Below are 27,551 nucleotides of genomic sequence, written 5' to 3'. Positions count from 1 at the left end.
GACAGGGTCTCACTCTGTCACCCAGGCTGGGGTACAGTGGCACAATCTCCGCTTACTGCAACCTCCGCCTCCCAGATTCACAAATGATTCTTGTGCTTCAGCCTCCCAAGTAGCTAGGATTACAGGTGTGCACCAGCACGTCCAGCTAATTTTTGTATTTTTAGTAGAGATGTGATTTCACCATGTTGGCCAGGCTGATTTCGAACTCCTGACCTCAGGTGATCCGCCCACCCCTCCTCGCAGAGTGCTGGGATTACAGGCGTGAGCCACCGCGCTCGGCCCAGAGTTTTAAAATTTTACTTTTTCTACTTTAGCTCACATTTGAGGTGGTAAAAGTTAATCTTGAGGTCCCTTTCTCCTACAGTGCTGGGGAAAAAATTCCAAATGAGAGTCAAAAAGTCCTTTTCAGATACATCCAGACAAGGTTTGGTTAGAAATAAAATTACTTGGGCTCTCTGGTGGATGGGTTCTAGGCAAACAACTCCACCGGACAGGAGAGGCCGTGCACTGCATTGTGCCTGCCTCACCTCGGGCGCCTTCTGCAGCCGGCCAACCACCGACACAGCAGCGCGCCCACCAGCACGCGGGGGCGGGGCGGGCAGGCAGAGGCGCAGGTGCGGTGCTTCACAGCCCGCTTCCGGCCTCACACCTGCCAAGCATCACACCTGCGATGCCTGCACGAGCTGGGTGCGGTCCGCGCAGCTGCGGTAAGGAGGTGACCCGGCGTCTATTAGTTGGTGATTCATCTCCTTCGTGCCTCGAGGAGCTGTAACGCCGCTTTCCTCCATTCTCTTTCTTCACTCTTGAGTGAGTGGCCATGAGCTGGGCTGCAAGAGTCCTGGGGAGCAGCCAGCGAGCGGGCGCCGCGGGAGCGAATTGTTTTTGCCCAAGGATGGTTCCGTGTCTCCGCCAGGCGGCATGTGACCTGCTCAGGCGCGGGTGGCCCTTCACCCCTGTGAGTGTCGCCAGAAGTACCTCGCACTTGGACCTGCGGACCCCGGCGCAGTCCGGGAGCTGCGAACTGGAGGTTGGGGGAAAAGTAGGGTAGAGGGGAGAGAAAAGGGGGTCAGCTGCGGGACGGAGAGCCGTCCCAGCTGTGGTTTCATGTTTGATGGAGCAGCCCCTGTTCCTTTCCTCTCTCTCTCTTAATTTCTCTTAACTATACTCACGCTTTCTTCTCCTTCCCCTGGTCCGCTTCATGGATGCTGAGCTACCTGGCCAGAACCTACCCAGCTTCTTTGCTGTCAGATTTGTCGGTCTTGCACCTCCTTCCACACGGGGGCCCAGAAGTTCTCCATACGCGCTCTCACCACAGGTCTTGGAATTCCAAGCCATTTCCAATTTCAGGTCTTAGAAATGGCTGTGCAATTTGTCTTCACTGTTAGGTTTCCAAGATGGCAACTGTCAAGAGTGAACTTATTAAGAATTTCACGAAAGAGGAGGCCATTCATCACAATAAGATCTCCATTGTAGGAACTGGATCGGTTGGTGTGGCCTGTGCTATCAGCATCTTATTAAAAGTAAGTTATGTGCTCCGCACCACAGGGTTCACCTCGGTTGGAGGCAAGGCCACAGTGTATGGTTGTGCAGGTTGTGTCCAGTTCAAGGGATGAGTGGGGATCCAGTACAAGGGGCACCAGAGGAAAAGGTGCCCTTTTTTAAGTTGTTCCACCCAGAGGGCGCTCCTTTTTTAAAATAGTATTATATCATATGTTAGAAGCATCTCTGTGAAAGTATGTTGACATTTCGCTTTCACATAATGACAATATGAGGTACCCCTTTGCTTGATTTGGAAACTCAGCTCACAAAACAAACTGTAGAAAGAGGTGGCAGAAAACAGTATACAAGCATGTCAGTGATGGTAGGCAGCCTGTGAGCACAAAATACAATCTTTTTTCCTTGAAATATCTCTCCCATTTCCTAGTCTCTAGATCTTTATTTCCCTTCATTCCTCGTTCATGTTAGCTTAGTTTTAGTGTTTAGCTGTTCTTAGTACTGATACAGCTGACAAAGTTTAATGGCTATAGACAGAGGCCAAAAAGGATTCTGACCCCTTTCTAAGAATATTACCCTGATACGAACTTTATTACCATAAAGTTTTAATAAATCATAAGACATTTTGAGCTATACTTTTATTAATGAAGTATCTGTAAAATGTTTTAAGCCATCTTTTATATAATCTTTAAACCTGGCATGATTCATTGGATTTAAAGGATTGCCTCTGGGTTTCATATCTAGATGACATAGTGACCTTGTGGCACTAAGGATAGCGGCCGCAGCCAACTGCTGCTCCTGCCAGCCATACAAATTCCCCATGATTCATTTTGTCCTACCTATTGTAATGCCTTTATCAGCAGTGTCCTCACTGCTAATGAAGAATGCACACAGGTGAAAACCAACGCATCTGTGACTCATTGATTGATGGGGCCTCCACGTATTGCCCAGGCTGCTGTCAAACTCCTGGCCTCAAGCAGGAGGCCTCAGCTTCCTGAAGTGTTGAGATAACAGACGTGAGTCACCTTGCTTTGCCCAACACATTTTTTTAAACATCAGTAATAATAATATGTTTATAAATTATCCAATATTACAACCCTGAAAAGTAAATATTAGACCTATTTTTTAGAGGAGAAAAAAGGCACAGACTATCTCTAATTGCATGAATAAGTATACAGGTAATATATACAGAAAAGCTTGAAATAAAATATTTATTTATCACCTCTGCTTTGAAGGGCCATTTGGGGAGAGACTGAGCCATATCCCTGGAACTCCTACCTCTGCCAGCTGCTGCTTAGCTTTGGTTGCAGGAGTGGAGGGAATTTCGGGGCTTCTGATGGGAGGTTCCAGGGGCCGAGGAGAGGGCAGTACCATGGGGCTGCACCTGTTTCATGGCCCTATCTGTGATGGGAGGTCCTAGATCTCGGGTGGAGGTGGTGGACAGGAGTGCATTCCATTGCAACTGGTGATGGGAGGTACAGGCCACACTAGGCATGTAAGAGTATCCATAGGCTCCACTGGGGGTTTACCTCTGGAGGCTTAAAATGCCACCTGTAGCACCCATTGTCCAAACTCAGTGATGCTCCCTGCTGTAAAGGTATGAAGCAGAACTTTCCCAGTCACCTCCTGCTTCTAGAACTTGAATTCTAGTATGTTGCTAACTATGGCATTTGAATATCTTAGGAAATAGGGTACATAATCCCCCTATAAAGCCTCAGGTTAAGGCTCACTTTAATCTTTCCCTGTCCTTGCCCTAGACACTGCAACTTCTGTCATTCAAGGAGATGGTGATAGCCTAAAAACTCCTTGCTGATAAGGAATTCTCAAAAGGAATTGTTCAGGATTTTATTGTCAGGAATTTATGGCACGAACCTAGTAGAGAAACAGTAATGTCTTTAAAAACTACTGAGTTATACCGTAATACATAAACTTTAATTAGTGTAATGTGAGATCCACTTGTATTCTCTTTCAGCGATGTATCCCGAATCTAGATCAGTGCCTCCTGTAATTGATATTTAGTAGTTGGATGAAAGAATTGCTCAAAGATGCCCATTAAAATGGAAAATGCACTGGATTGTGAATATAAAGATGGGATACTCTGTTTACTTTCATTTTTATAAGGAAAGAGAGTCCAGAGAGATTGTTAGGATATATTTTTATAGACTTTATTTTTTTGAGTAGTTTTAGATTTACAGAAAAATTGAAAGGATAATAGTTTATACTCCACATGTAGTTATTAACATTATACCTTAGTATGGTGTGATGGTTAATATTGAGTGTAAACTTGATTGGGTTGAAGGATGCAGGGTATTGTTCCTGGGTGTGTCTGTGAGGGTATTGCCAAAGGAGATTAACATTTGAGTCTGAGGACCGAGAGACACAAACCTACCCTCAATCTGGGTGAGCACCATCTAATCAGCTGCCAGCACGTCTAGGATAAAAGCAGGCAGAGGAACGTGGAAGGACTAGATTGGCTAAGTCTTCCCGCCTTCATCTCTCTTTCATGCTGGATGCTTGCTGCCCTCAAACATCAGACTCCAAGTTCTTCAGCTTTTGAACTCTGAGACCTACACCAGTGGTTTGCCAGGGGCTCTCAGGCCTCTGGCTGCGGACTGAAGGCTGCACTGTTGTCTTCCCTACTTTTGAGGTTTTGGGACTTGGGCTGGCTTCCTTGCTGCTCAGCTTGCAAATGGCCTGTTGTGGGACTTCACATTGTGATCATGTGGGTCAATACTCCTTAGTAAACTCCCTTTCATATATACATCTATCCTATTAGTCCTGGCCCTCTAGAGAACTCTAATACATATTGTATACCTTAGTGTGGTACATTTGTCATGATGATAGAATGGATATTGACATATCACCTTTAACTATAAAGTCCACACTTTACTCAGATTTCTTTAGTTTTTACCTATGTCCTTTTTCTGTTCCATGATCCCATCCAGGATGATACCACATGACATTTAGTCACTGTTTCTCCTTGGGCTCCTCTAGACTATGACAGTTTCTTTAGATTTTTCGTCTTTGATGACTGAGCGTTTTGAGGAGTACTAGTCAGGTATTTTGTAGAACACCTTTCTGTTGGAATTTGGTGGTTTTTTTTTTTTAATGGTGAGACCAAGGTTTTGGGTTTTGGGGAGGAAGACATATAAAGTGCCATTTTTCATCACATCTTATCCCGGGTACATACTATCATGATTCAGTGTTGATGTTGACCTCGGTTACCTGACTGAGACTGTGTTTATCAGGTTTCTCTACTGTAAAGTTACTATTTTCCCCCTTTCCATACTGGTCTCTTTGGAAGAAAGTCCCTATATGCAGCCTACACTTACGGGGTGGAGAATTATTTTAATTCTTCTGTGTGGGAGATTTATCCTTCCTCCCCTATTAATTCAATCATTTGTTAATATCACTATGCACTCATGGGTCTTACTTTATACTTTGGATTATAATCTAATACTTCTGTATGAATTTGTTCCAGCTGTGGCCATTGGTAATTCTTTGAAGTTGCCTGCTGTGTGCCTTTGACATACTACATCAGTATAGAGTTTTGTTTGGTTTTGAACGCTTCGTTACTCTTTGTCATTTCAAGATGTTTCTGGTTCTTCATCTTGTATATTTTCTGCACCACTCCTAGAATCAGCCTTTTTTCTCCAAGGAAACTTGGTTCCTTTTATTGGATAATAGTATTAGAAACCAAGATCTGGGCTATTTATGTTCCTTGCTCCTGGGGTTATGATACATTTTCAAAGCTGCCTTTCAAAGATAACTTTATCAATGCCATGTAATACTGTTCCATATGACTCCAATCTCTGAATAACTGAGTGTCCAAGAAGCTTTGGCATTTCATTAAGCAACAACCTGTTCCTTGCAATACAGCTTAGACTTCTAGGTTAATCAGTTGTAGTCTAGTTTAAAATTTAAAGCGCTTGGCTTTGAATTTCCAGTAATTCAAATAGAGTAAAAAGATCCAGGCTGGATCCAGGCAGTGGCTCATTCCTGTAATCCTGCACTTTGGGAAGCCGAGGCAAGAGTATCACTTGAGCCTAGGAGTTTGAGACCAGCCTAGGCAACAAAGCAAGACCCTGTCTCTAAAATATAAATAAATGAATAAAAATTAAAAATTAGCTAGGTGGCTGCACACAGTGGCCTCACAGCACTTCGGGAGGCCAAGGCAGGTGGATCACCTGAGGTCAGGAGTTTGAGACCAGCCTGGCCAACATGGCGAAACCCCATTTCTACAAAAAATATAAAAAATTAGCTGGGCATGGTGGTGGTACATGCCTGTAATCCCAGCTACTTGGGAGGCTAAGGCAGGAGAATCCCTTGAACCCAGGAGGCAGAGGTTGCTGTGAGCCAAGATTGCACCATTGCACTCCACCCTGGGCAACAAGAGCAGAAACTCCATCTCAAAAAAGCCAGGTGCAGTGGTACCTGCTAGTAGTACTAGCTACTTGGGAGGCTGAGGCAGGAGGCTTGCTTGAGCCCAAGAGGTTAATGCTGCAGTGAGCCATGAATGTGCTACTGTACTCCAGCTTGGGTGACAAAGTGAGACCCTGTCTCAAAAAAGAAAAAAGGTAAAAAGCTCTAACAATGTGAATTGGATATGTGCTTAAATTATGGATGCTTGGTTCTTTTCTTTTTTTCTGAGAGTGAGTCTCACTCTGTCGCACAGGCTGGAGTGCAATGGCCAATCTGATCTCGGTTCATGGCAGTCTCTCCCTCCCGGGTTCAAGTGATTCTCCTGCCTCAGCCTCCCAAGTAGCTGGGATTACAGGCATGTGCCCCCATGCCCGGCTAATTTTTGTATTTTTAGAAGGGGCAGGGTTTCACCATGTTGGCCAGGCTGGTCTGGAACTCCTGACCTCAGGTGATCTGCCCACCTTTGCCTCCCAAAGTGCTGGGATTACATGCGTGAGGCACCGCGCCCGGCCTTGGTCATTTACTTCTTTTTTTTGAGACGGAATCTCGCTCTGTCGCCCAGGCTGGAGTGCTGTAGTGCAATCATGGCTCACTTCAACCTCTGCCTCCTGGGTTCAAGCGATTCTTCTCCCTCAGCTTCCTGAGTAGCTGGGACTACAGGCACGCGCCACCATGCCTGGCTAATTTTTGTATTTTTAGTAAAGACAGGGTTTCACCATATTGGCCAGGTTGGTCTCGAATTCCTGACCTCGTGATCCGCCCACTTCAGCCTCCCAAAGTGCTGGGATTACAGGCGTGATCCACCATGCCCCGCCTTGATCATTTACTTCCCAGCACTAACACAAAGGTGCTATTTTTCCTCCAAGGAAAAATATATTATGTAATAAAGATAAAAGAATATGTAGTTAAAAGGTAATACATTTACAAGGTTTGAAAGTAAGGCTGGGTACGGTGGCTCATGCCTGTAATCCCAGCACTTTGGGAGGCCATGGCAGGTGAATCATGAGGTCAGGAGTTTGAGACCAGCCTGGCCAACATGGTGAAACCCTGTCTCTACTAAAAACACACAAAAAATTAGCCGGGCGTGGTAGCGGGCGCCTATAATCCCAGATACTTGGGAGACTGAGGCAGTAGAATTGCTTGAACCTAGGAAGGTGGAGGTTGCAGTGAGCCGTGATAGCACCACTGCACTCCAGCCTGGGCAACAAGAGGGAGACTCCATCTCAAAAAAAAAAAAAAAAAAAAAGTAGGCTGGGCACAGGCTCACGCCTGTAATCCCAGCACTTTCATAGGCTGAGGCAGGCGGATCACTTGAGTCCTGGACTTTGAGACCAGCCTGGGCAACATGGTGAAACCCCATCTCTACAAAAAATACAAAAATGAGTCAGATGTGGTGGCAAGCACCTGTTGTTCCAGCTACCCAGGAGGCTGAGGTGGGAAGATCATCTGAGCCTGAGAAGGTTGAGGCTGCAGTGAGTCAAGATCATGCTACTGTACTCCTGCCTGGGGGCCAGAGCAAGCCCCTGTCTCAGAAACAAAAAGTAAAAGTAGAATTCAGACAGATACATACAAGGCTGGGTGCGGATTAAGGCTCACGCCTATAATCCCAGCACTTTGAGAGACCAGGGCAGGTGGATCACTTGAAGTCAGGAGTTTGAGACCAGCCTGGCCAACATGGTGAAACCCTGTCTCTACTAAAAATACAAAAAAATTAGCTGGGCCTGGTGGCACATGCCTATAATCCCAGCTACTCAGGAGGCTGAGGCAGGAGAATCACTAGAACCCAGGAGGTGGAGGCTGCAGTAAGCTGAGACTGCACCACTGCATTCCAGCCTGGGTAACAGAGCAAGAGACTCCATCTCAAAAAAAGAAAAAAGAAAAGATACATACATGGAGAAGTCACACTAGTTTCCATCCAACCTTTCCTTAGCATCCACTTGAGGCAACTATTTGAATCAGTTTCTTGTATTTCTAGTGTTTTGTTTTGTTTTTTTAAATAGAACTATATTTTCTCTCCTTTCCTACATATAAAGTAGCATCATATAAATAGTACGAATTGGTTTCTGCAGGTAATAACTGTCTGACTATAGAACTAAAATATTTTTGAGTTGGAAGGAGCCTTATATTTTAATCCATTTGCTGTGGTTTAAATGTTTGTCCCCTCTGGAACTCATGTTTAAATTTAATCCTCCATGTGGCAGTATGGAGAGGTGGGGCCTTTAAGAGTCGACTGGGTCATGAGGGTTCTGCCATGGATTAATCTATGGATGAATGGGTTATCAGGGGAGTAGGAATGGTAGCTTTACAAGAAGAGGAAGAGACCTGAATTTAGCAATCTCAGCCTCCTTGCCATGTGATGCCTTGCACTGCCTTGGGACTCTGCAGAGTCTCCTCCAGCAAGAAAGCCCTCACCAGATGCCGGCCCCTTGGCCTTGGACTTCTCAGCCTCCATAACTGTAAGAAAGAAATTCCTTTTCTTTATAAAGTACTCAGTTTCATACATTCTGTTATAAGGAGCAGGAAATGGACTAAGATACCATTTATTCAAAAAACGTTGAGCTCCTCTGTGCCAGGTGGATGATAAGTAAGCACCAGATGGCTGGAGATGAATGACTTCCTTTTCTCAAGAAGCCCATGGTCTGGTGAGAAATGCCTTCAGCAGAAGCCCTACTTTATCACTCTGCAGCCTCGGCTGAAATGGGAAATGGGGCTGCTGACGACTTTCAGAGATTGTTCGATTTACTACGCAGTTTGTTTTTGTTTTCCTAATGATGAGCTGAAACGTTCCTCTTTGTAACTTGTATTTTTTCTGGTTTAGACTTTTATATCATGATGAAATGATGAGATCATTTATTATGTTTCCTTTGATTTTGATAATTCACAAGCTAGACACAGATCACCAATATAAGAATTTTCTTTCATTCTCCAGTTAATCAAGAGATACACTCACCCATTTGACTAATAATGTTTTTTAGGGTTTGAGTGATGAACTTGTCCTTGTGGATGCTGATGAAGGCAAACTGAAGGGTGAGACAATGGATCTTCAACATGGCAGCCCTTTTATGAAAATGCCAAATATTGTCTCCAGCAAAGGTTAATGTCATAGTTAAATACTATAAATATTCTAATATACATGAACAAATATCCAAGAAAATCATCTTTATTTCTTTTGACCTCTGCAGTTTTTACAGATAAGGCTAGTTGCTCCCTACTCTGTGCTCTCATAACATGTTCAGATCCTTAGGTTGTACTTTGCAAGGTTTCCCACAGCACCAGACTGAGTTCCTTGTGAGCAGCAGTAATAGCAGTTACCATGACAGCTGCAATGAACTGACTGCCTATTGTGTGTGAGACATTGACCTAAGCACAACTCTATTTAAGAGATGATGTACCTCTGAACTAAGGTTAATTAAAAGTGATAGGACTGGGCATGGTGGCTCACGCCTGTAATCCCAGCACTTTGGGAGGCCAAGGAGGGCGGATCACCTGAGGTTGGGAGTTTGAGACCAGCCTGACCAACATAGAGAAACCCTGTCTCTATTAAAAATACAAAAATTAGCCGGGCATGGTGGTGCATGCCTGTAACCCCAGCTACTCACGAGGCTGAGGCAGGAGAATCGCTTGAACCCGGGAGGCAGAGGTGGTGGTGAGCCAAGATCACGCCATTGCACTCTAGCCTGGGCAACAAGAGTGAAACTCTGTCTCAAAAAAAAAAAAAAGTGATGGAGTAGGGATTTGAACTCAGTTCTGTTTGAGTCCAAAGCCTAAGCTCTTCACTACTGTACTTTATTCACTTGGCACCTAGGAGATAATTATTTGAACAAATGAATGAACCAACAATTCCCTATTCAAAAGTCTGTTCACACCACATCTATCTCTCAGTATTCTTGCCAGACTAATCCATATTTTGACCTCTTCGTCTAAATAATACAAAAGATATTTTAGGAGATGAGGTGTTTTTTTGAGACAGTGTCTTGCTATGTTGGCCCAGGCTGGACTTGGACTTCTGGGCTCAAGTGATCCTCTTGGTCTCAGCCTCCAAGTAACTGGGACTACAGGTGCACCACTGCACCCAACTTAGGAGGTTTTTGTTTTTGGAAATGGAGTCTTGCTCTGTCACCCAGGTTGGAGTGTTGTGGTGTGATCTTGGCTCATTGTGACCTCTGCCTCAGTCTCTCTTGTAGCTGGGACTACAGGCACCCGCCACTGTGCCTGGCTAATTTTTGTATTTTTAGTAGAGATGGGGTTTTGCCACATTGGCCAGTCTGGTCTTGAACTCCTAACTTCAAGTGATTGACCCACGTCGGCCTCCCAAAGTGCTGGGATTACAGGCGTGAGCCACTGTGCATGACTTAGGTTTTTTTTTTTTTTTTAATTAAAAAAAAATGTACAAGGGAAACTTAGTGCTAATTTCCTGAAATTAAAAAGTAGTCTGGGCATACTAGAAGATTTCAGGGAACCTGCTCTTTGGTAAACATAGTGTGGTGATTGAAGTGAACAGGAAGTATACTTAAATGCCAGATGTTTTCTTTCATAATCGATTGTTTCTTCTAATCTTTCCCCAGATTACTTAGTCACTGCAAACTCCAATCTAGTGATTATCACAGCAGGTGCACGCCAGAAAAAAGGAGAAACACGCCTTGATTTAGTCCAGCGAAATGTGTCCATCTTTAAATTAATGATTCCCAATATTACCCAATATAGCCCTCACTGCAAACTGCTTATTGTTACTAATCCAGGTCAGTTTTGTTGTTTTACATTTTCAACTTTTCAATTCGGGAGTACGCTGTATAGGTTCATTACATGGGTATACTGCGTGATGATGAGGTTTGGGGTAGGACTGATCCTGCCACCCAGGTAGTGAGCGAAGTACCTAATAGTTTTTCAGCCCTTGCTGTCCTCACTCCCTCCCTGTCTAGTAGTCTCCAGTGTCACTTGTTCCCATCTTTATGTCCATGTGCACCCACATATTTAGCTCCCACTTATATGTGAGAACATGTGGTATTTGGTTTTCTATTGTTGCATTAATTAGCTTAGAATAATGTCCTCCAGCTGCATCCATGTTGCTACAAAGGACATGATTTTGTTTTTTTATGGCTACATAGGTCAGCTTTATTTTCACTGTTCAGTGAAGGAGGTTTTGGGGGTGGGTTTAGTAACTTTGAAGAGAAAAAGAATTTAATGAGTATTAAATCGTAAACTACCAATATAATTCCAGAATCTCTGTTTTGTTAGTGTAATATGTACTTTGCACAGTTGTAATCAGTGTATATACTATAATGACTTTAAAAAAATACTAGTGTGAGGCCAGGTGCAGTGGCTCACACCTATACGCCTATAATCCCAACACTTTGGGAGCCCAAGGTGGGTGAAGTGCTTGAATCCAGGAGTTTGAGAACAGCCTGGGCAACATGACAAAACTCCATCTCTACAAAAAAAAATACAAAAATTATCAGGGCATGGTGGAGCATGCCTGTAGTCCTAGCTACTTGGGAGGCTGAGGCGGGAGGATTGCTTCAGCCAGGGAGGTCAAGGCTGCAGTGAGCCATGATTGCGCCACTGTACTCCAGCCTGGGTGACAGAGTGAGACCCTGTCTCCAAAAAAAAAAAAAAAAAAAAAGTGGTGTGTATGGGAAGATAATATGCTTAATCATATGACTTCAAGATTTATATTCTAAAGGCTGAGGTTTGCTTTCCACATTACTGTTTGAGAAGTGAAAGCAGGGCTATAGTTCCTGCCTGACTCTCCAGAATTGTACTAGACTCCTCACTGGTGCATGTACAAGGTGGACAAACGCAAAATAGACTTTGGAGATAACATGTGCAGGACTGCTGATAGATTGTGTGTAGTGAGGGAAAGGGAGGAATAAAAAATAACTTCTAGATTTTTCCTTTGAGTAACTGAACGAATGGTAGTTTCATTTAACTGGGTTGGTAAATTTACCGATCGGGTGGGAGTCAGTGAGGGAAGGAGGTGGGGATGTTAAATATAGAGGAGAAAAATTAAGATACCTGAAATGATCAGAGGAAATGTCAAACAGCTAGAGATTATGAGTCTTGAGCTTAGTAGTTTAGGGATATTCAAATTACTGTATTCTAAAATCATTTGGAATAGTTTTTCTCTGTGTGACCAAAACTGAGTTGAGTGCGTGATTAAGTTTATTCATTTTAATTTCGATGCTGAAGAACTATTTAACTTTTGTTTCACAGTTTTATAAAATATTCACATGGCTCCAACATCAATTCTAGAGAACAGGAATTATTCCAAGTCTCCAGCTTCTGTCCCTGTGCCCTTTCCCCTATAGCCTCCATCCCTTTATAGGTAACCATTTACATTTTTTATGGTTTACAGCTTTTTGTTACTACATATGTTTTTCTCCATCTTCTTTCATTTTTAACTTAATATATCATGAAGCTCACTCCATAGTAGTATTTATAAATATGTTGATTACTGTAGCTTTGTGGTAAGTTTTGAAATCAGGATGTGTTAAGTCCTCTGACTGTTCTTTAAAATTATTTTGGGCCAGGCATGCTGGCTCACACCTGTAATCCCAGCACTTTGGTTATGGGTTTTTTTTTTTTTTTTTTTTTTTTTTTTTTTTTTAGACGGAGTCTCGCTTTGTTGCCAGGCTGGAGTGCAGTGGCACCATCCCCACTCACCACAACCTCCATCTCGTGGGTTCAAGCGATCCTCGTGCCTCAGCCCCCAGAGTAGCTGGGATAACAGGCACACGCCACTACTGCCCGGCTAATTTTTGTATTTTTTGTGGAGATGGGGTTTCATCATGTTGGCCAGACTGGTCTCGAACTCTTAATGTCTGGTGATCCACCTGCCTCAGCCTCTCAAAGTGCTGGGATTACAGGCGTAAGCCACCGCGCCCAGCCATATCCCAGCACTTTGGGAGCTGAGCCGGGTGGATCACCTGAGGTCAGGAGTTCGAGACCAGCCTGGCCAACATGGCAAAATCCCATCTTTACTAAAAATACAAAAATTAGCTGGGCATGGTGGTGCACACCTGTAATCCTAGCTACTCTGGAGGCTGAGGCAAGAGAATCACTTGAACCCAGGAGGCGGAGGCTGCAGTGAGCTGAGATCATGCCACTGCACTCCAGCCTGGGTGACAAGGCAAGACTCTCTCTCTCTCTCTCTTTCTATATATATATAAACCCATAACCAAAGTGCTGGGATTACAGGTGTGAGCCAGCATGCCTGGCCCAAAATAATCTTAAAGAACAGTCAGAGGACTTAACACATCCTGATTTCAAAACTTACCACAAAGCTACAGTAATCAACATATTTATAAATACTACTATGGAGTGAGCTTCATGATATATTAAGTTAAAAATGAAAGAAGATGGAGAAAAACATATGTAGTAACAAAAAGCTGTAAACCATAAAATATATATATATATATATATTTTTTTTTTTTTGCTTGTCTAGATCCTTAGCATTTCCTTATGAATTTATGAATCAGCTGGTCAATTTCTAAAGTAAAACCAACAAGGATTTTGATAGGGATTGCTGCTGATTTATTTTGGTTCTTTTGTATTTAATAAGTTGTTTTTTTCTTGCTGTTTCCAATATTTTCTCTTTGGCTTTTAACAGTTTGACTATGATGTGTCGAAGTGTGAAAGTCTTTCAGTTTATACCACTTGGAATTCATTGAGCAGCTTGGATGTATAGGTTTTTTTTTTTTTTTTTCTTCTTCTTGTTTTGAGACGGAGTCTTGCTCTGTGGCCCAGACTGGAGTGCAATGGCGTGATCTCAGCTCACTGCAACCTCTGCCTCCTGGATTCAAGTGATTCTCGTGCCTCAGCCTCCTGAGTAGCTGGGATTATGGGCACTCACCACCACTCCTGGCTTATTTTTTGTATTTTTAGTAGAGATGGGGTTTCTCCATGTTGGCCAGGCTGGTCTCGAACTCCTGACCCGAACTGATCTGCCCACCTCAGCCTCCCAAAGTGCTGGGATTACAGGCATGAGCCACTGCACCTGGTTTGGATGTGTAATGTTTTTCTATTTGGGAAGTTTCAGCTGTTATTTCTTTGAATAATTTTCTGCTCCTCTCCCCTCCTTCTGGTGCTACCATACATGCATATATATGTTGGTGTGCTTAACGGTGTCCCACAAGTTTGAGGCTCTGTTTTTTCTTTTTTAAAATAGTTAATAGATTATCAAAAGTTCTTTTTGTATGGCATTGAGATATTTATTTATATATTTAACTGCATGCATATCTTTGGCTTTCACATAAATTTTCCTTCATACAGGCTATTGGTGTAAGCATTTGCTCTTTTTAAGAGTTTCTTTTTTTTTTTTTTTTTTTTTTTTTTTTTTTGAGACGGAGTCTCGCTGTGTCTCCCAGGCTGGAGTGCAGTGGCGTGATCTCGGCTCACTGCAAGCTCCGCCTCCCGGGTTCACGCCATTCTCCCGCCTCAGCCTCCCAAGTAGCTGAGACTACAGGCGCCCGCCACCACGCCCGGCTAGTTTTTTGTATTTTTAGTAGAGACGGGGTTTCACCATGTTAGCCAGGATAGTCTCGATCTCCTGACCTCGTGATCCACCCGCGTCGGCCTCCCAAAGTGCTGGGATTACAGGCTTGAGCCACCGTGCCCGGCCAAGAGTTTGATTCTTTAAAAAAAATACCAAATCCAAAATTCAGAAATGGTAGTCTGGCGCTACATGGAAGCACACTGAAAATAACAAGCTGATGATACATTATCACATTGTATAATAGTATTTTATATTTTCTTACTTTCCAGTAAGTGTTTTCACATCCTGAAATCTCACAGTGTCATTTTTGAAATGAGAGCTGTGGAGAGATTCTGATAAGACTCAAGAGTTGTGAAGGCACCTGATGGAGCTCCTTCATTAATTTCTCTAACCATTCAGGGCGCTGACGTCTGTAGGGACAGTAAGTTAATACAAACAGTAAATGTGAAATGAATCCCCAACCTACTTTGTTTTAATTTGCACTAAAAAGCCTCCACCCTCAAAGTCCCACATCATTAAGGTTATATGATAACAAATGAGGAAACACAAACTAAGCATCACTTGCTTGGCGACATTAACTGGCCCACCACACTCCCACCGCAGATTTTAGAAGCACATTTGCAAAAGATGCTTCTCTGTGCATTATGGCAGAAGTCTATTAAAGAATATTTAATTTATTGACTAATATGTCTAATAAGCACATTCAGAGGATACTTTTTCTGTGTTTTATATACTGGCTGTCTGCCATTAAGAGCAGTAAAAATGAGGAAAAAAATCAAAAAATCTCAATCTCAAATGATTTAACAGCTTAGTTCTGTATTTGCTTGATAGTGTATGCAGTTATAGTACACACTATCAAATATATCTTCTATATCTATTTAGAAAACTTTTTCTGATATTAGAATCATGTTGAAGAAAGTCTTCTCCATTATTTTAGTGAGTTTGTTAAAATGGTTCACTAAGAACCATCTTCAAAATTTCAGGTGCTTCAAAAGTTAAAAGAAATAATTAACTTCATTACTCTTATAAAAAAACAAAACAAAAAACTGACAACTTTAAATTAGCATTATTAAGCTACCAAAAATTGATACCACTCAGGAAAGATTTTTTTCCCCCCTGAATAATATTTATTTTTTTTGAGATAGTCTCTCTCTCTGTCGCCCAGGCTGGAGTGCAGCGGTGCAATCTTGGCTCACTGCAACCTCTGCCTCTCAGGTTCAAGCAATTCTCGTGCCTCAGCTTCCCAAGTAGCTGATTACAGGCACGTGCCACCATGCCCAGCTAATTTTTGTATTTTTAGTACAGATGGGATTTTACCATGTTGGTCAGGCTGGTCTTGAACTCCTGGTATCAAGTGATCCGCCTGCCTTGGCCTCCCAAAGTACTGGGATTACAGGCGTGAGCCACTGTGTGGCACTGAATGGTAATATTTAACTAAAATTTTGGTGAAAGAAAAGGTAATTCTGAGAGCAATCTGGATAGAGAGGGGTTTCTCAGGTGCAGGTACTAATTCCTATGCAGGACTGCCTTCAGATGCAGCTCCCGTGTCTCCACAGTCCTCAAGGCTTGGTTTTAGTGATTCTGTAGTAGAGGAAAGGCTTCACACATGTGTAATATTTAGAGGCAGCATCACTACACAATGGAGTGCAAGTTCAAATCAGAATTTTAAGGTCAGGAAAAGTATCATTTAAATGAATCACCATTGACACTTTTAGAAGTTCTTAAGTTCCTTTAGAAATCTCCCTTTAAAGGATGTGCCAATTTTTACTTTGGCAAATCATGGATAAAAACTGAATGTATTAATAGTTATGATGATTGTGGTGCTATTTTTTAAACATTACTAACTTCACAGCAATACTCACATTTATTTACCTAGCACACTTTTTTTTTTTTTTTTTTTTTTTTTTTTTTGAGATGGAGTCTCGGTCTGTTGCCCAGGCTGGAGTGCAGTGGGGTGATCTTGGCTCACTGCCACCTCCATCCACCTCCCGGGTTCAAGCCATTCTCCTGCCTCAGCCTCCCAAGTAGCTGGAATTACAGGCGTGACCTACCACGCCTGGCTAATTTTTGTATTTTTAGTAGAGATGGGGTTTCACCATGATGGCCAGTCTGGTCTCAAACTCCTAACCCCAAGAGATCTGTTCACCTCAGCCTCCCAAAGTGTTGGGATTACAGGTGTGAGCCACAGTGCCTGGCCACATTTCAACAGTGTTTTATTTTCACTAACTGACCTACTGCAGTCCATTTTAAGAATTTTTGTTTTAGTTTATATATGATATTTTATTATGCTGATATGAATGTGAAATTTTAAAAATTAAAACAAGCAATTAGGGTTTCTTTATGTTAAAAATTTATCTTACCTAAGTGCATAACTTTATCCATGTAGTGGTAGAAACGTAAAACTGTACATTTTAGAAGGTTTTTTTGATTTTTTTGTTTTTTTTTTTTGAGACAGGGTCTTGCTCTGTCACTCAGGCTGGAGTGCAGTGGCACAAACTTGGCTCACTACAGTCTCCACCTCCTGGGTTCAAGTGATTCTTGTGCCTCAGCTTTCCAAGTAGCTGGGATTGCAGGCGCGCACCATCATGCCCAGTTAATTCTTGTATTTTCAGTAGAGCCGGAGTTTCGCCATGTTTGGCCAGGCTGGTCTCCAACTCCTGGCCTCAAGTGATGTACTCGCCTTGGCCTCCCAAAGTGCTGGGATTACAGACATGAACCACCATACCTGGCCAGGTTTTTTAAATAAAATAAAAAATTGCATCCAGATCTTATTTCAATGATAAATAACACGCTGTTGACATTATTTTAAAATAGGATTTTAGTTTATTACTGTGGAAATGTGGAGCACAAGACATAACAAATACTACGTATTAATTTCAAAACTATTCAGAATGAGGCTGGGTGTGGTGGTTCGCACCTAAAATCCCTAGCACTTTGGGAGGCTGAGGTGGGAGGATTGCGTGAGCCCAGGAGTTCAAGACCAGCCTGGGCAAAATAGTGTGAAACCCTGTCTCTGTTTAAAAAAAAAAAAAAAATTTTTTTAAAAAGAAAAATCTACCCAGAATGGCTTATGGAGGTTTGTAACTGTTGATTTAAGAGTATTTAGGACTTTTTTTTTTTTTTTAAACAAATTAAAAAGTTCCAGTAACTAATTATTTACATGAACTAAATGACCAAATAGAAGTGGAAAATGGAAAATTTAGAAGGCAGTACGGTAAGGGAGGGAATGTAAAATAATACAGGAAGAGAACCTAAACAATTGAAGATCAAAGATTTAGGAAAAGTTTAACCTTTTCTTCAAATCTATAGTCATTTACCTCAAAAATGTGGTTGGGTACCCTGGGACACAGCTGAGTTACTTGCTCTGTTTTCAGTTTACCAATTAAAACAGGTCACTTTCTCAGTTCCAGACCCAGGGCCTGGTGGAGGTCCCCCAATCCCCTTGCATTTCAATGGCAGGTGACGAACCTCTTAAGGCCCAGCATGACTAACTGAGGTTTTTCACTTGATAGCTTTATGTGTGAGAAAACTTAGACATTTCTACGCATACTTCTCTCCATTTCAGGTATTAGAATGAATGCTTACCATTTTAAATAGTGGTATGATCAGACTGTTTCAGTATCACTTTTTACCGTCAATGGGTATTAAACAGGGAACAGAAGCTCTAACTTCTACATTAATGGAAATACTACGTGTTTAGAAAACATTGTTTTAGAGGACAAAAGATGTCATCTTCATATCTTTTAAGTGTCTAATTTCTACTATTTGAGTACTTATATTAAATCTGCCATAAAAAATATGGATTTACAAGAAAGACAAATTAGAAATTATGTTCTTCACAGAGATCGACTACACGATTCTGAATCTTAAATTGTCTTCATATGTTTAGGATAGAATTTGATGCATTTATCATTTTTAAAGTATGAGTTATTACATAAAGCTAAGTTAAAAGTTCAACCAAATGGAAAAGGTACCAACAAATGCTTAAAAAAATACTATTCTAATTATCTAAAACAAGAACAAATAGATTTTTCAAATAAGAGTTGTTAATATTTATTTTAGACATTTGATTTAGTTGAAAGCTGCTACTTTGTTAATGACTGAGCCTATAAGAAAATAAGAGGTTTAATCCAAGTAATATGAAAGTGAACTCTTTACCTTACCTGTTTTTCCCCAAATAATTCTGACTTCACTACTGGAAATTTTTGTGAATGGTTCTAAAAAACACCTATTTTGAAACTGCAGAAATAGCAGGACAAATCACTTTGTAGAATGATTTGTGAAATATTGTCCTACTACACTTAAATAAAAACAACACATTTCCTCACTTATGAGTATTTTCTTATTTTTGATACTGCAAATTCTACACATAGAACACCTCTTCATTGCCCTGCTGAAGGCCTCAGAATGTGGAGATGGTTCAAAAGTAATTTATACCATTTTTACCCAGGCTTTGTAAACATATGTCAAAGAGATAGGAAGGTACTCAGTTTTAGTAAACAAAATAATTGCTCCTATAGTAGCTCCTCAAAGTCCCAGGCAAGCAGGCATTATCAGAAGTTTTCTATTAGATAATTCTACCATCTCCAAATAAGGACTTTGGTCTGTTTATAAAAACTAATTGATAGATGAAAGGAAGGAAGGAAGGTAGGTAGGCACGTAGGTTAGGTAGGTAGACAGACAGACACAGGCTTTTGCTTTGCCACTTATGCTGAAGTGCAGTGGCACAACCATAGCTCACTGTAACCTTGAACCCCTGGGCTCAAGTGATCCTGTCTCAGCCTCCCAAGTATCTCGGACTAAAGGTGTATGCCACCACACCTGACTACTTTTTAAATTTTTTGTAGAGACGAGGTCTTGCTATGTTGCCCAGGCTGGTCTCAAACTCCTAGTCTCAAGTGATCCTCCCACCTCGGCCTCCCTGTAAGCTGGGATTACGGGTGTGAGCCACCGTGTCTGGCCTTGGTTTATTCTTAGGAGTTTTTTTTCTCCCTTGTCCTGTTGCATAATCTAGAAGACTCTCCAGTATAATGTTAAACAGAAACAGTGATAGTGGGTATCCTTGTCTTGTTTCTGACTTTAATGAAAATGCTTCTAAGTTTTCTTCATAATGTATGTTTGCTTTGGATTTTGATAGATACCTTTTTGAGATAAAAAGCAGTTTCCTTCTGTTCCCAGATTGTTTAGTTTTATTTTTTTAATCCTTGAATGAGTTTTCCTATAGTTAAAATGATCATATATATCTTTTACTTTAAATCTCATCTGGTGTAATATGTTGACAGATTTTTTGATATTGAACCACCTTTGCATTTATGGGGTAAAGCTGCTGCTTAAAGTATTTTTCTTTTTCTTTTATTATTATTATTTTTTTATTTTTTATTTTTTTGAGACGGAGTCTCGCTCTGTCACCCAGGCTGGAGCCCAGTGGTGCAATCTCAGCTCACTGCAACCTTTGCCTCCCGGGTTCAAGCAATTCTCTGCCTCAGCCTCCCGAGTAGCTGGGATTACAGGTGGCCGCCACCACACCTGGCTAATTTTTGTATTTTTAGTAGAGACGGGGTTTCACCATGTTGGCCAGGCTGGTCTTAAACTCCTGACCTCGTGATCCACCCACCTTGGCCTCCCAAAGTGCTGGGATTACAGGAGTGAGCCACCACGCCTGGTGATGACGTATGTTTCTTTTCTTTTCTGTTTTTCAGACGGAGTCTCGCTGTTGCCAGGCTGGAGTGCAGTGGTGCGATCTCGGCTCACTGCAACCTCCGCCTCCCGGGTTCAAGTGATTCTCCTGCCTTAGCCTCCCAAATAGCTGGGACTACAGGCGCGCACCACCATGGCCAGCTAATTTTTGTATTTTTAATAGAGACGGGGTTTCAGCATGTTGGCCAGGATGGTCTCAATCTCTTGACCTCAGGAGATCCACTGGCTTTGGCCTCCCAAAGTGCTGGGATTACAGGCGTGAGCCACCGCAACCGGCCTCTGATGCTGTTTTTAAAAAAATATTTTTTAGGCTGGGCATGGTCACTCACATCTGTAATCCCAGCACTTTGAGAGGCTGGGGCAGGAGGATTGCTTGAAGTCAGGAGTTAGACCAGCCTGGGCAGCATAGCAAGACCCTGTCTCTATTAAAAAAATAATTTTTCCTACTATTCGATACTCTTTCCTTCCTTTTATTTTACTGTTAAAATAACGCTTGTCACTGATTTTAAAAAATCTTTGTTTTAAAAATGCATTAAAAAATATAAATTAGGCCGGGTGCAGTGGCTCACGCCTGTAGTCCCAACACTTTGGGAGGCCGAGGCAGGTGGATCACCTGAGGTCAGGAGTTTGAGACCAGCCTGGCCAACATGGTAAAACCCTACCTCTACTAAAACTACAAAAATTAGTCGGGCGTGGTGGCTGGTGCCTGTAATCCCAGTTACTTGGGAGGCTGAGGGAGGAGAATCACTTGAACCCAGGAGGCGGAGGTTGCAGTGAGCAGAGATTGCGCCACTCCACTCCAGCCTGGGCAACGAGTGCGTCTCAAAAATAAAATAAAATAAAATAAATTTATCACCATATACAATTTTATTTATTAACTTTGTTTCATTGTACTTTGTATTTTCGTTTTAAATATATTGTAATCCCTTGTCTTACTTCCTCTTTAACTCAATGAGTCATTTAAAAGTGTATTTTTGGGGCCAGGCACAGGGGCTCATGTCGGTAATCCCAGCACTTTGGGAGGCCAAGGTGGGTGGATCACGAGGTCAAGAGATCGAGACCATCCTGGCCAACACGCTGAAACCCCATCACTACTAAAAATATAAAAATTAGCCAGGCGTGGTGGCACACACCTGTAGTACCAGCTACTCGGGAGGCTGAGGCAGGAAAATCACTTGGACCCAGGAGGCAGAGGTAGAAAGTGAGCCAAGATCACGCCATTGCACTCCAGCCTGGTGACAGAGCGAGACCCTGTCTCAGAAAAAAAAGTGTATGTTTCAACATTTAAAAAAATTTTATTGTGGTTGATTCTGATATAACTGAATTGGGTTGTCTGATCAGTTCTTTAGAGTCTGTTAACACTTTGTGATCCAGATAATAGTGTTTGTAAAAAAAAAAATTCCTGATGTATTATGGACTTTAATGGGCATGATGATCTTTATTTGATTATACTTATTAATTTTATTTAGTTTTGCAAAATTAACTTTATAAATCAGTTTATAACAAAAGTATGTTAAAATTGTCTACTATGCTTATGAATCAAATCTACAGTTCCTAATTTTTTTCATATATTTTGAGGCTATATTAAGTATATATAAATGTACAGTTGTTAAATTGTTGCATTGTTTTATATATCTCATACATTAATGAGAATACATGTTTAATACATATGTTATACATAATTGTATATAATGTAATTATGTGTTAGTGGGGATACAGAGATAATACATAAATGTGTATGATACATAATAGAGATAATACATATATATTACATATTATATACATATTATACATACATAAATGTATTATCTCTACCCCCATTAATGCTTTCTTGTTGAAAATTCTATTATTTGCTATTATAGCTACACTGACCTTCTTTTTGGTATTATCATTTTAAAAATTAACTTCAAGAAAAAAATTCTGATAAAGCTAATAATGTTTAAAATAACTGACACTCAAATATCACACTGTGTCAAAAATTTATCCCTTCCCTACTGGGACAGAGACACAGTTGGTCTTGTTCCTGCTCTGTTGCCCAGGCTGGTGTACAGTGGTGTGATAGTAGCTCACTGCAGCTTGATCTCCTGAGCTGACGTGATCCACCTGGCTCAGCCTCCCAAGTAGTTGGAACAATAGGCACATGGCACCACGCGCCTGGCTTATTTTCCTTTTGGAGATGCAGTTTTGCTATATTGCCCAGGATGGTCTTGAATGATTGCTTGCCTTAAGGGATCCCTCCATCTCTGCCTCCCAAGTAGCTGGGATTTATACTTGTTTCTTTCTGTTCTCCCCAACTCCTTTTTTTTTTTTTTTTTTTTTTTGAGATGCAGTGTCGCTCTGTCGCCAGGCTGGAGTGCAGCTGATGTGATCTCGGCTCACTGCAACCTCTGCCTCCCAGGTTCAAGCGATTCTCCTGCCTCAGCCTCCTGAGTAGCTGGGACTACAGGTGCATGCCACCACACCCAGCTAATTTTTCTATTTTTAGTAGAGATGGGGTTTCACCATGTTGGCCAGGATGGTCTCAATTTCTTGACCTCGTGATCCGCCCGCCTCAGCCTCCCAAAGTTCTGGGATTACAGGTGTGAGCCACTGTGCCCATCCCTCTGTTCCCCTCTTAACTATGCTTTTCGTTGAAAATGGGTTATTCTCTGAGCAAAATTATTTGAAAGATTTGATAAGAGTATTTGTTTATTCATATTTCTCAGAATTTTCTGTGAACATTCTGTTTCTGCATACCAAGCTATGCAAAGTATCAACAAAAAGGTTTTTCATTACTTCTATTTGGTAGATATTCTTAGAGTTGGGGTATAGCTGGGGTTGGATAGAAAACCATGTTTCTGGCCCCCTCCACAAAACATCAGATTTACTAGTTTTAAGTTAGGTAAATCTAAAAAACGTATCCTTGCAGATGAGGACGTTTCTTGATATGAACTTTTTCTTCTTAGTGGATATCTTAACTTATGTAGCCTGGAAGTTGAGCGCATTTCCCAAAAACCGTGTTATTGGAAGTGGTTGTAATCTGGACTCTGCTCGTTTTCGTTACTTTATTGGGCAAAGGCTTGGCATCCACTCTGAAAGCTGTCATGGGCTGATCCTTGGAGAGCATGGCGACTCAAGTGGTAAGGCTGAGGCACGATTGGAGCCTCTGCAATATCTATTTCCTACCAATCATATAGACATTTAATGCAAAGTAGCTCCTGGGAGGGGAGAAAAGACTTTATTCCACTTTAGGCCCTTTTAGTAGTAATTTTTTACTACACTTATTTTTAAAATAACAAAAAATACAGATTTGAAAAATGTGAGATTGACACTATAATCCTACATATGGATGGCTAGGATTATAATGCTTTTCTTAAATAGAGAACTAAGTAACACGACATAGTTTGTATTTAATTTGGGACACTCTAGTTCACAAAGGTCAGCAGTGTACTTCATGTAGTAGGCATTCTTCAGATTAAGGGATGGGTATAACTGAAGAATGTAAGAGGGAAGAGAAAGAGTACTGTGGTAATAGTCTTTTTCTCCCCTCTTAGTGTCTTCTGGCTAAAAAACCTTTGAAATCTATTTAATATAAACCTTGGCTATGGAAAAAGACTTAAAAGGTAGAAAAACTAAAACTTCTTAGTGGAAAGTTTAAAACTGCAATTTTCTTATTTGCAGAATCTTTGCCAAGATAATAGAATTGTGGATCCCCCTCTGTGGAGATCTGGATTTAGAATATCTGGAGTGGGGCTCAGATATCAGAACATTCCTAGTTGAAAACCACTCATAACAGTTTTGCTAAGGTCAAAAACCAAAACCCTGCTAATACTATGCTGTAAGAAGTGGGATTTTGGGTATCTCTTTCTTAGTTCCTGTGTGGAGTGGTGTGAACATTGCTGGTGTCCCTCTGAAGGATCTGAACCCAGATATAGGAACTGATAAAGATCCTGAGCAGTGGGAAAATGTCCACAAAAAAGTGATTTCCAGGTAATACACGCTAGTTTCACATTTTCAGTACCTTAGAAGTTGTGAGCCTGAACTCTGTTAGAAGGTTGAGATTAGTCCCTTAAGTATATGTTGTTGTATTTCCCATATTTTTATTTGCACTTCTGCTTTTTTGTGTGATCATATTCACCAGATTATAAATTCTTCAACAGTCAGGGACTGATTCTATGTTGCTCATTCCTGAGCCTAACCCAGTATTGAGCACATGGTAGGGGCTCACTTGTTGACTGACAATGTATTTTTTCAAACACTTGCTATATAGTGTTTATTGTTAGTGGTGGAATTAATTCCATATTAATTTCTGCATCTCTGTACTTGTAACTCTAATGTTTAACCACCATGGCAAGGCATGGTGGCTCATGCCTATAATCCCAGCACTTTGGGAAGCTGAGGTGGGAGGATCACTTGAGCTCAGGAGTATGAGACCAGCCTGGGCAACATAGGGAGACCCCATCTCTACGAAAAAAAAAAAAAAAAAATTAGCTGAGTGTATGGTGGCTTGCTTGAGCCCAAGAGGTCAAGGCGAGCTCTGATGGTGCCACTGCACTCCAGCTGAGACCCTCCCTAAAAAAGGCATACATATGGCCAGGCGTGGTGGCTCATGCCTCTAATCCTACCACTTTGAGAGACCAGGGTGGGCAGACCACTTGAGGTCAGGAGTATGAAAACAGCCTGGCCAACGTGGTGAAAACCCAGCTCTACTAAAAATACAAAAATTAGCCACAAATGGTGGTGCACACTTGTAATCCCAGCTACTCAGGAGGCTAAGGAGGGAAGACTGCTTAAACCTGGGAGGTGGAGGTTGCAGTGAGCCGAGATTGAGCCACTGCCCTCCAGCCTGGGCGACAGAGCAAGACTTAAGAAAAAAATGCATACATACTCCAAGTAATTTCTAGGAGAAGTTGTTGATGGAGTCATTGCAGTTTTGTGGCATTGTTAGATAGGATGCTATAAAGTGGAAGTTCAATGACAAGTGGATCTTCTCAACTAACTTATGTTTATGGTTTCTTCTAACTACAGTGGCTATGAGATGGTCAAAATGAAAGGTTATACTTCTTGGGGCATTAGCCTATCTGTAGCTGATTTAACAGAAAGTATTTTGAAGAATCTCAGGAGAGTGCATCCAGTTTCTACCCTAAGTAAGGTAGGACATTCACGTTTGAAAAATCATTAACTTCAACATAAAACAGGGGTAAATAACATTTTTGAGACACTCCGGTTTTGGGTTTGATCTCATGGAAGAACCTCTCTTCCTGAAGTCTGTTCTTTGCTGCTGAAGAGTGGGGAGATTGGGGAAAGAGTCTATCTTTATAGACCTTTGTCCTGGTCTAGCGTGACATTTCCTTTTATTAGATAAAAGTGAGTGTTTTTGCAACTTGATTATTTAACTAAGTGATCTGACTCTACCAGTATCTGGAAACACTGGGAACCACTATGGGCAGACCTTGGTACCTTTGGAGTTGTTCTCTTTGTTTCGATTATGTCCAATGAAGAGATCTAGGAAAAAAGCACTAGACACAAAAGAATTAGCAGTCTCCTGGGGAGAGGGGAGTTGGGGCATGGGTGAGATCCTTCTGCTAGTCTAAATGGGAGAGGTTATAAAACAAGAGAGATCTAAATCATTGGAAATAAAGTCATAGGAATTTTGAAGTGGTCTCTTGATAGGAAGTGGTATGGAGTAAGGAGATGAGGAAAGAAGGGTGGGCCCCAGCAAACATGGCAGGAGGCTGGGGCCCATGTGGAGAGATGGTGGGTTGAAACTGAACAATAAATATGTCTAATCATGTTTTAAATTGTTCTCTGTCTTGGTACTCTGCCATAGTTTGTACTATCAATCTGTTATTCATTCACCTCACAACTGTTGTTTCTCATATTGCAGACCTTTGTTAAAAGTTAAAAAAGGAATAATTTTTAAGTCTTTACTTTCAGGGCCTCTATGGAATAAATGAAGAAATATTCCTTAGTGTCCCATGTATCCTGGGAGAGAATGGCATCACAGACCTCATAAAAGTGAAACTGACCCTTGAAGAGGAGGCCTGCTTGCAAAAGAGTGCAGAAACACTCTGGGAAATTCAGAAGGAACTCAAGTTTTAAAGTTGCTTAAAGTTACCATTCTATAGATTGAAGATGAAATAGTAGTTATGGAATTGTATATGTCAAACTTTAAAATAAATTTGAATTTCTAAAAGTTAGAAAAATAGAGGAAAGAGTGACCTATTTAGTGTAGCCTTCCAGCTTTTTTTTGGGGAGTGGGTCTCATTCTGTTACCCAAGCTGGAATGCAGTGGCACCATCACGGCTCACTGCAACCTTGACCTCCCGAACTCAGGTGAGCCTCCCACTTCAGCCTTCAGAGTAGGTGGGACCACATGTGTGTGCCTCCATGCCTGGCTAATTTTTGTATTTTTTTGTAGAGATGGGGTTTTGAACTCCCAAAGTGCTGTGATTACAGGGGCGAGCCACTGTGCTTGGCCTTAGCTTTGATTTAGTATCCAGATGATGGACGACACTTTTTTTTTTTCCAAACAAAAGTGATGGCATCAAAGATGTTTTTGGTATCTTTTAGTACTTGCCTTGTATGTATACGTAACTGCCATCTGGTCCATGAGAATGTGTATGCTGTGTTATAGAAATCTTGATTCTTTTCATCAGGTGCATAGTAATTCTTCTCTATGGCTTAATACCTGTGTTTACATGCCATTTAATAAAAGCTTTAATTTCCTCTACAATGTAAAAATAAAAATATATATATACACACACACACAAAGTAATCTAAATGTTCCTAACATTAGATAAAACCTTGATTTGACCTTGCTGGTTTTTCTTCTGGTAACTTTTATGAGTGCATTTTAATTTTTACAGGAAAGGTCTTAAGCTGTAAACCCCTTGGTGACAACAGATTAAACTGGTCGTTCTTCTCTTGGGAGTAGAATGGGCTGCCTAATTATCTTAATAACATCCCAAATCGGAATATACTTTCCTTTATAGCCTCATGAGCCTTCTAGCACTCTCATTTTGATCAAGAACATTCTATTCTGGATGAGCTCTGCAGGACATACAGTAGCTACATAGTTCATTGGGTGGTCACAAACTTGGCTACAGAATCACTCACCATGAAGACGAAACTTTAAATGACAAAGCAGGGAGGCAATGGTACACTGTATCTTTCCCTTTAATCCTAAAGTTATCAGGTATATAGTTTGGACCTGCCACTGTGCTCCTTTCTGATGAAAACACTTATGGTTCACTGAGGCCTAGAAAGGAAACAAATTTAGTAGGGTTGGTAGGAGAGTATCACCTTGGACCTTTCACAGATAAGTTACTCAAATCCTTTAACTTCAAATATTTCAAAATTTAGATTTCTATTTGGTATATCCCCATATTAATTCACTTCATATGCTGTAGAATAATACTAATTTCAACTTAAGATGGATTTTATGCTTTTTTTGCTAAATGAAAAG

At 41.3% G+C, this 27,551-nt stretch overlaps 1 protein-coding gene across 2 annotated transcripts; it reads left to right on the top strand.

The window, feature by feature from the left end:
* The first annotated feature begins 760 nt into the window (after window positions 1–760).
* Window positions 761–26,851, top strand: LDHAL6A (lactate dehydrogenase A like 6A). Of its 2 annotated transcripts, none has more exons than XM_005578441.5 (8): window positions 761–955; window positions 1,386–1,520; window positions 8,892–9,009; window positions 10,482–10,655; window positions 23,050–23,223; window positions 23,956–24,073; window positions 25,112–25,235; window positions 26,021–26,851. In XM_005578441.5, exons 1-8 carry the CDS (start codon window positions 818–820, stop codon window positions 26,183–26,185), a joined length of 1,146 nt encoding a protein of 381 aa, XP_005578498.1. In that variant the 5' UTR covers window positions 761–817; the 3' UTR covers window positions 26,186–26,851. The 2 variants fall into 2 exon arrangements, with proteins under 2 accessions (XP_005578498.1, XP_065384478.1); XM_065528406.2 differs by having other exon boundaries at window positions 761–1,027.
* The last annotated feature ends 700 nt before the right edge of the window (window positions 26,852–27,551 follow it).

The sequence above is a fragment of the Macaca fascicularis genome, chromosome 14 (assembly GCF_037993035.2).
Source record: "Macaca fascicularis isolate 582-1 chromosome 14, T2T-MFA8v1.1".
Taxonomy (NCBI): Eukaryota; Metazoa; Chordata; class Mammalia; order Primates; family Cercopithecidae; genus Macaca; species Macaca fascicularis.
This window is presented reverse-complemented; position numbering and strand designations above follow the sequence as displayed.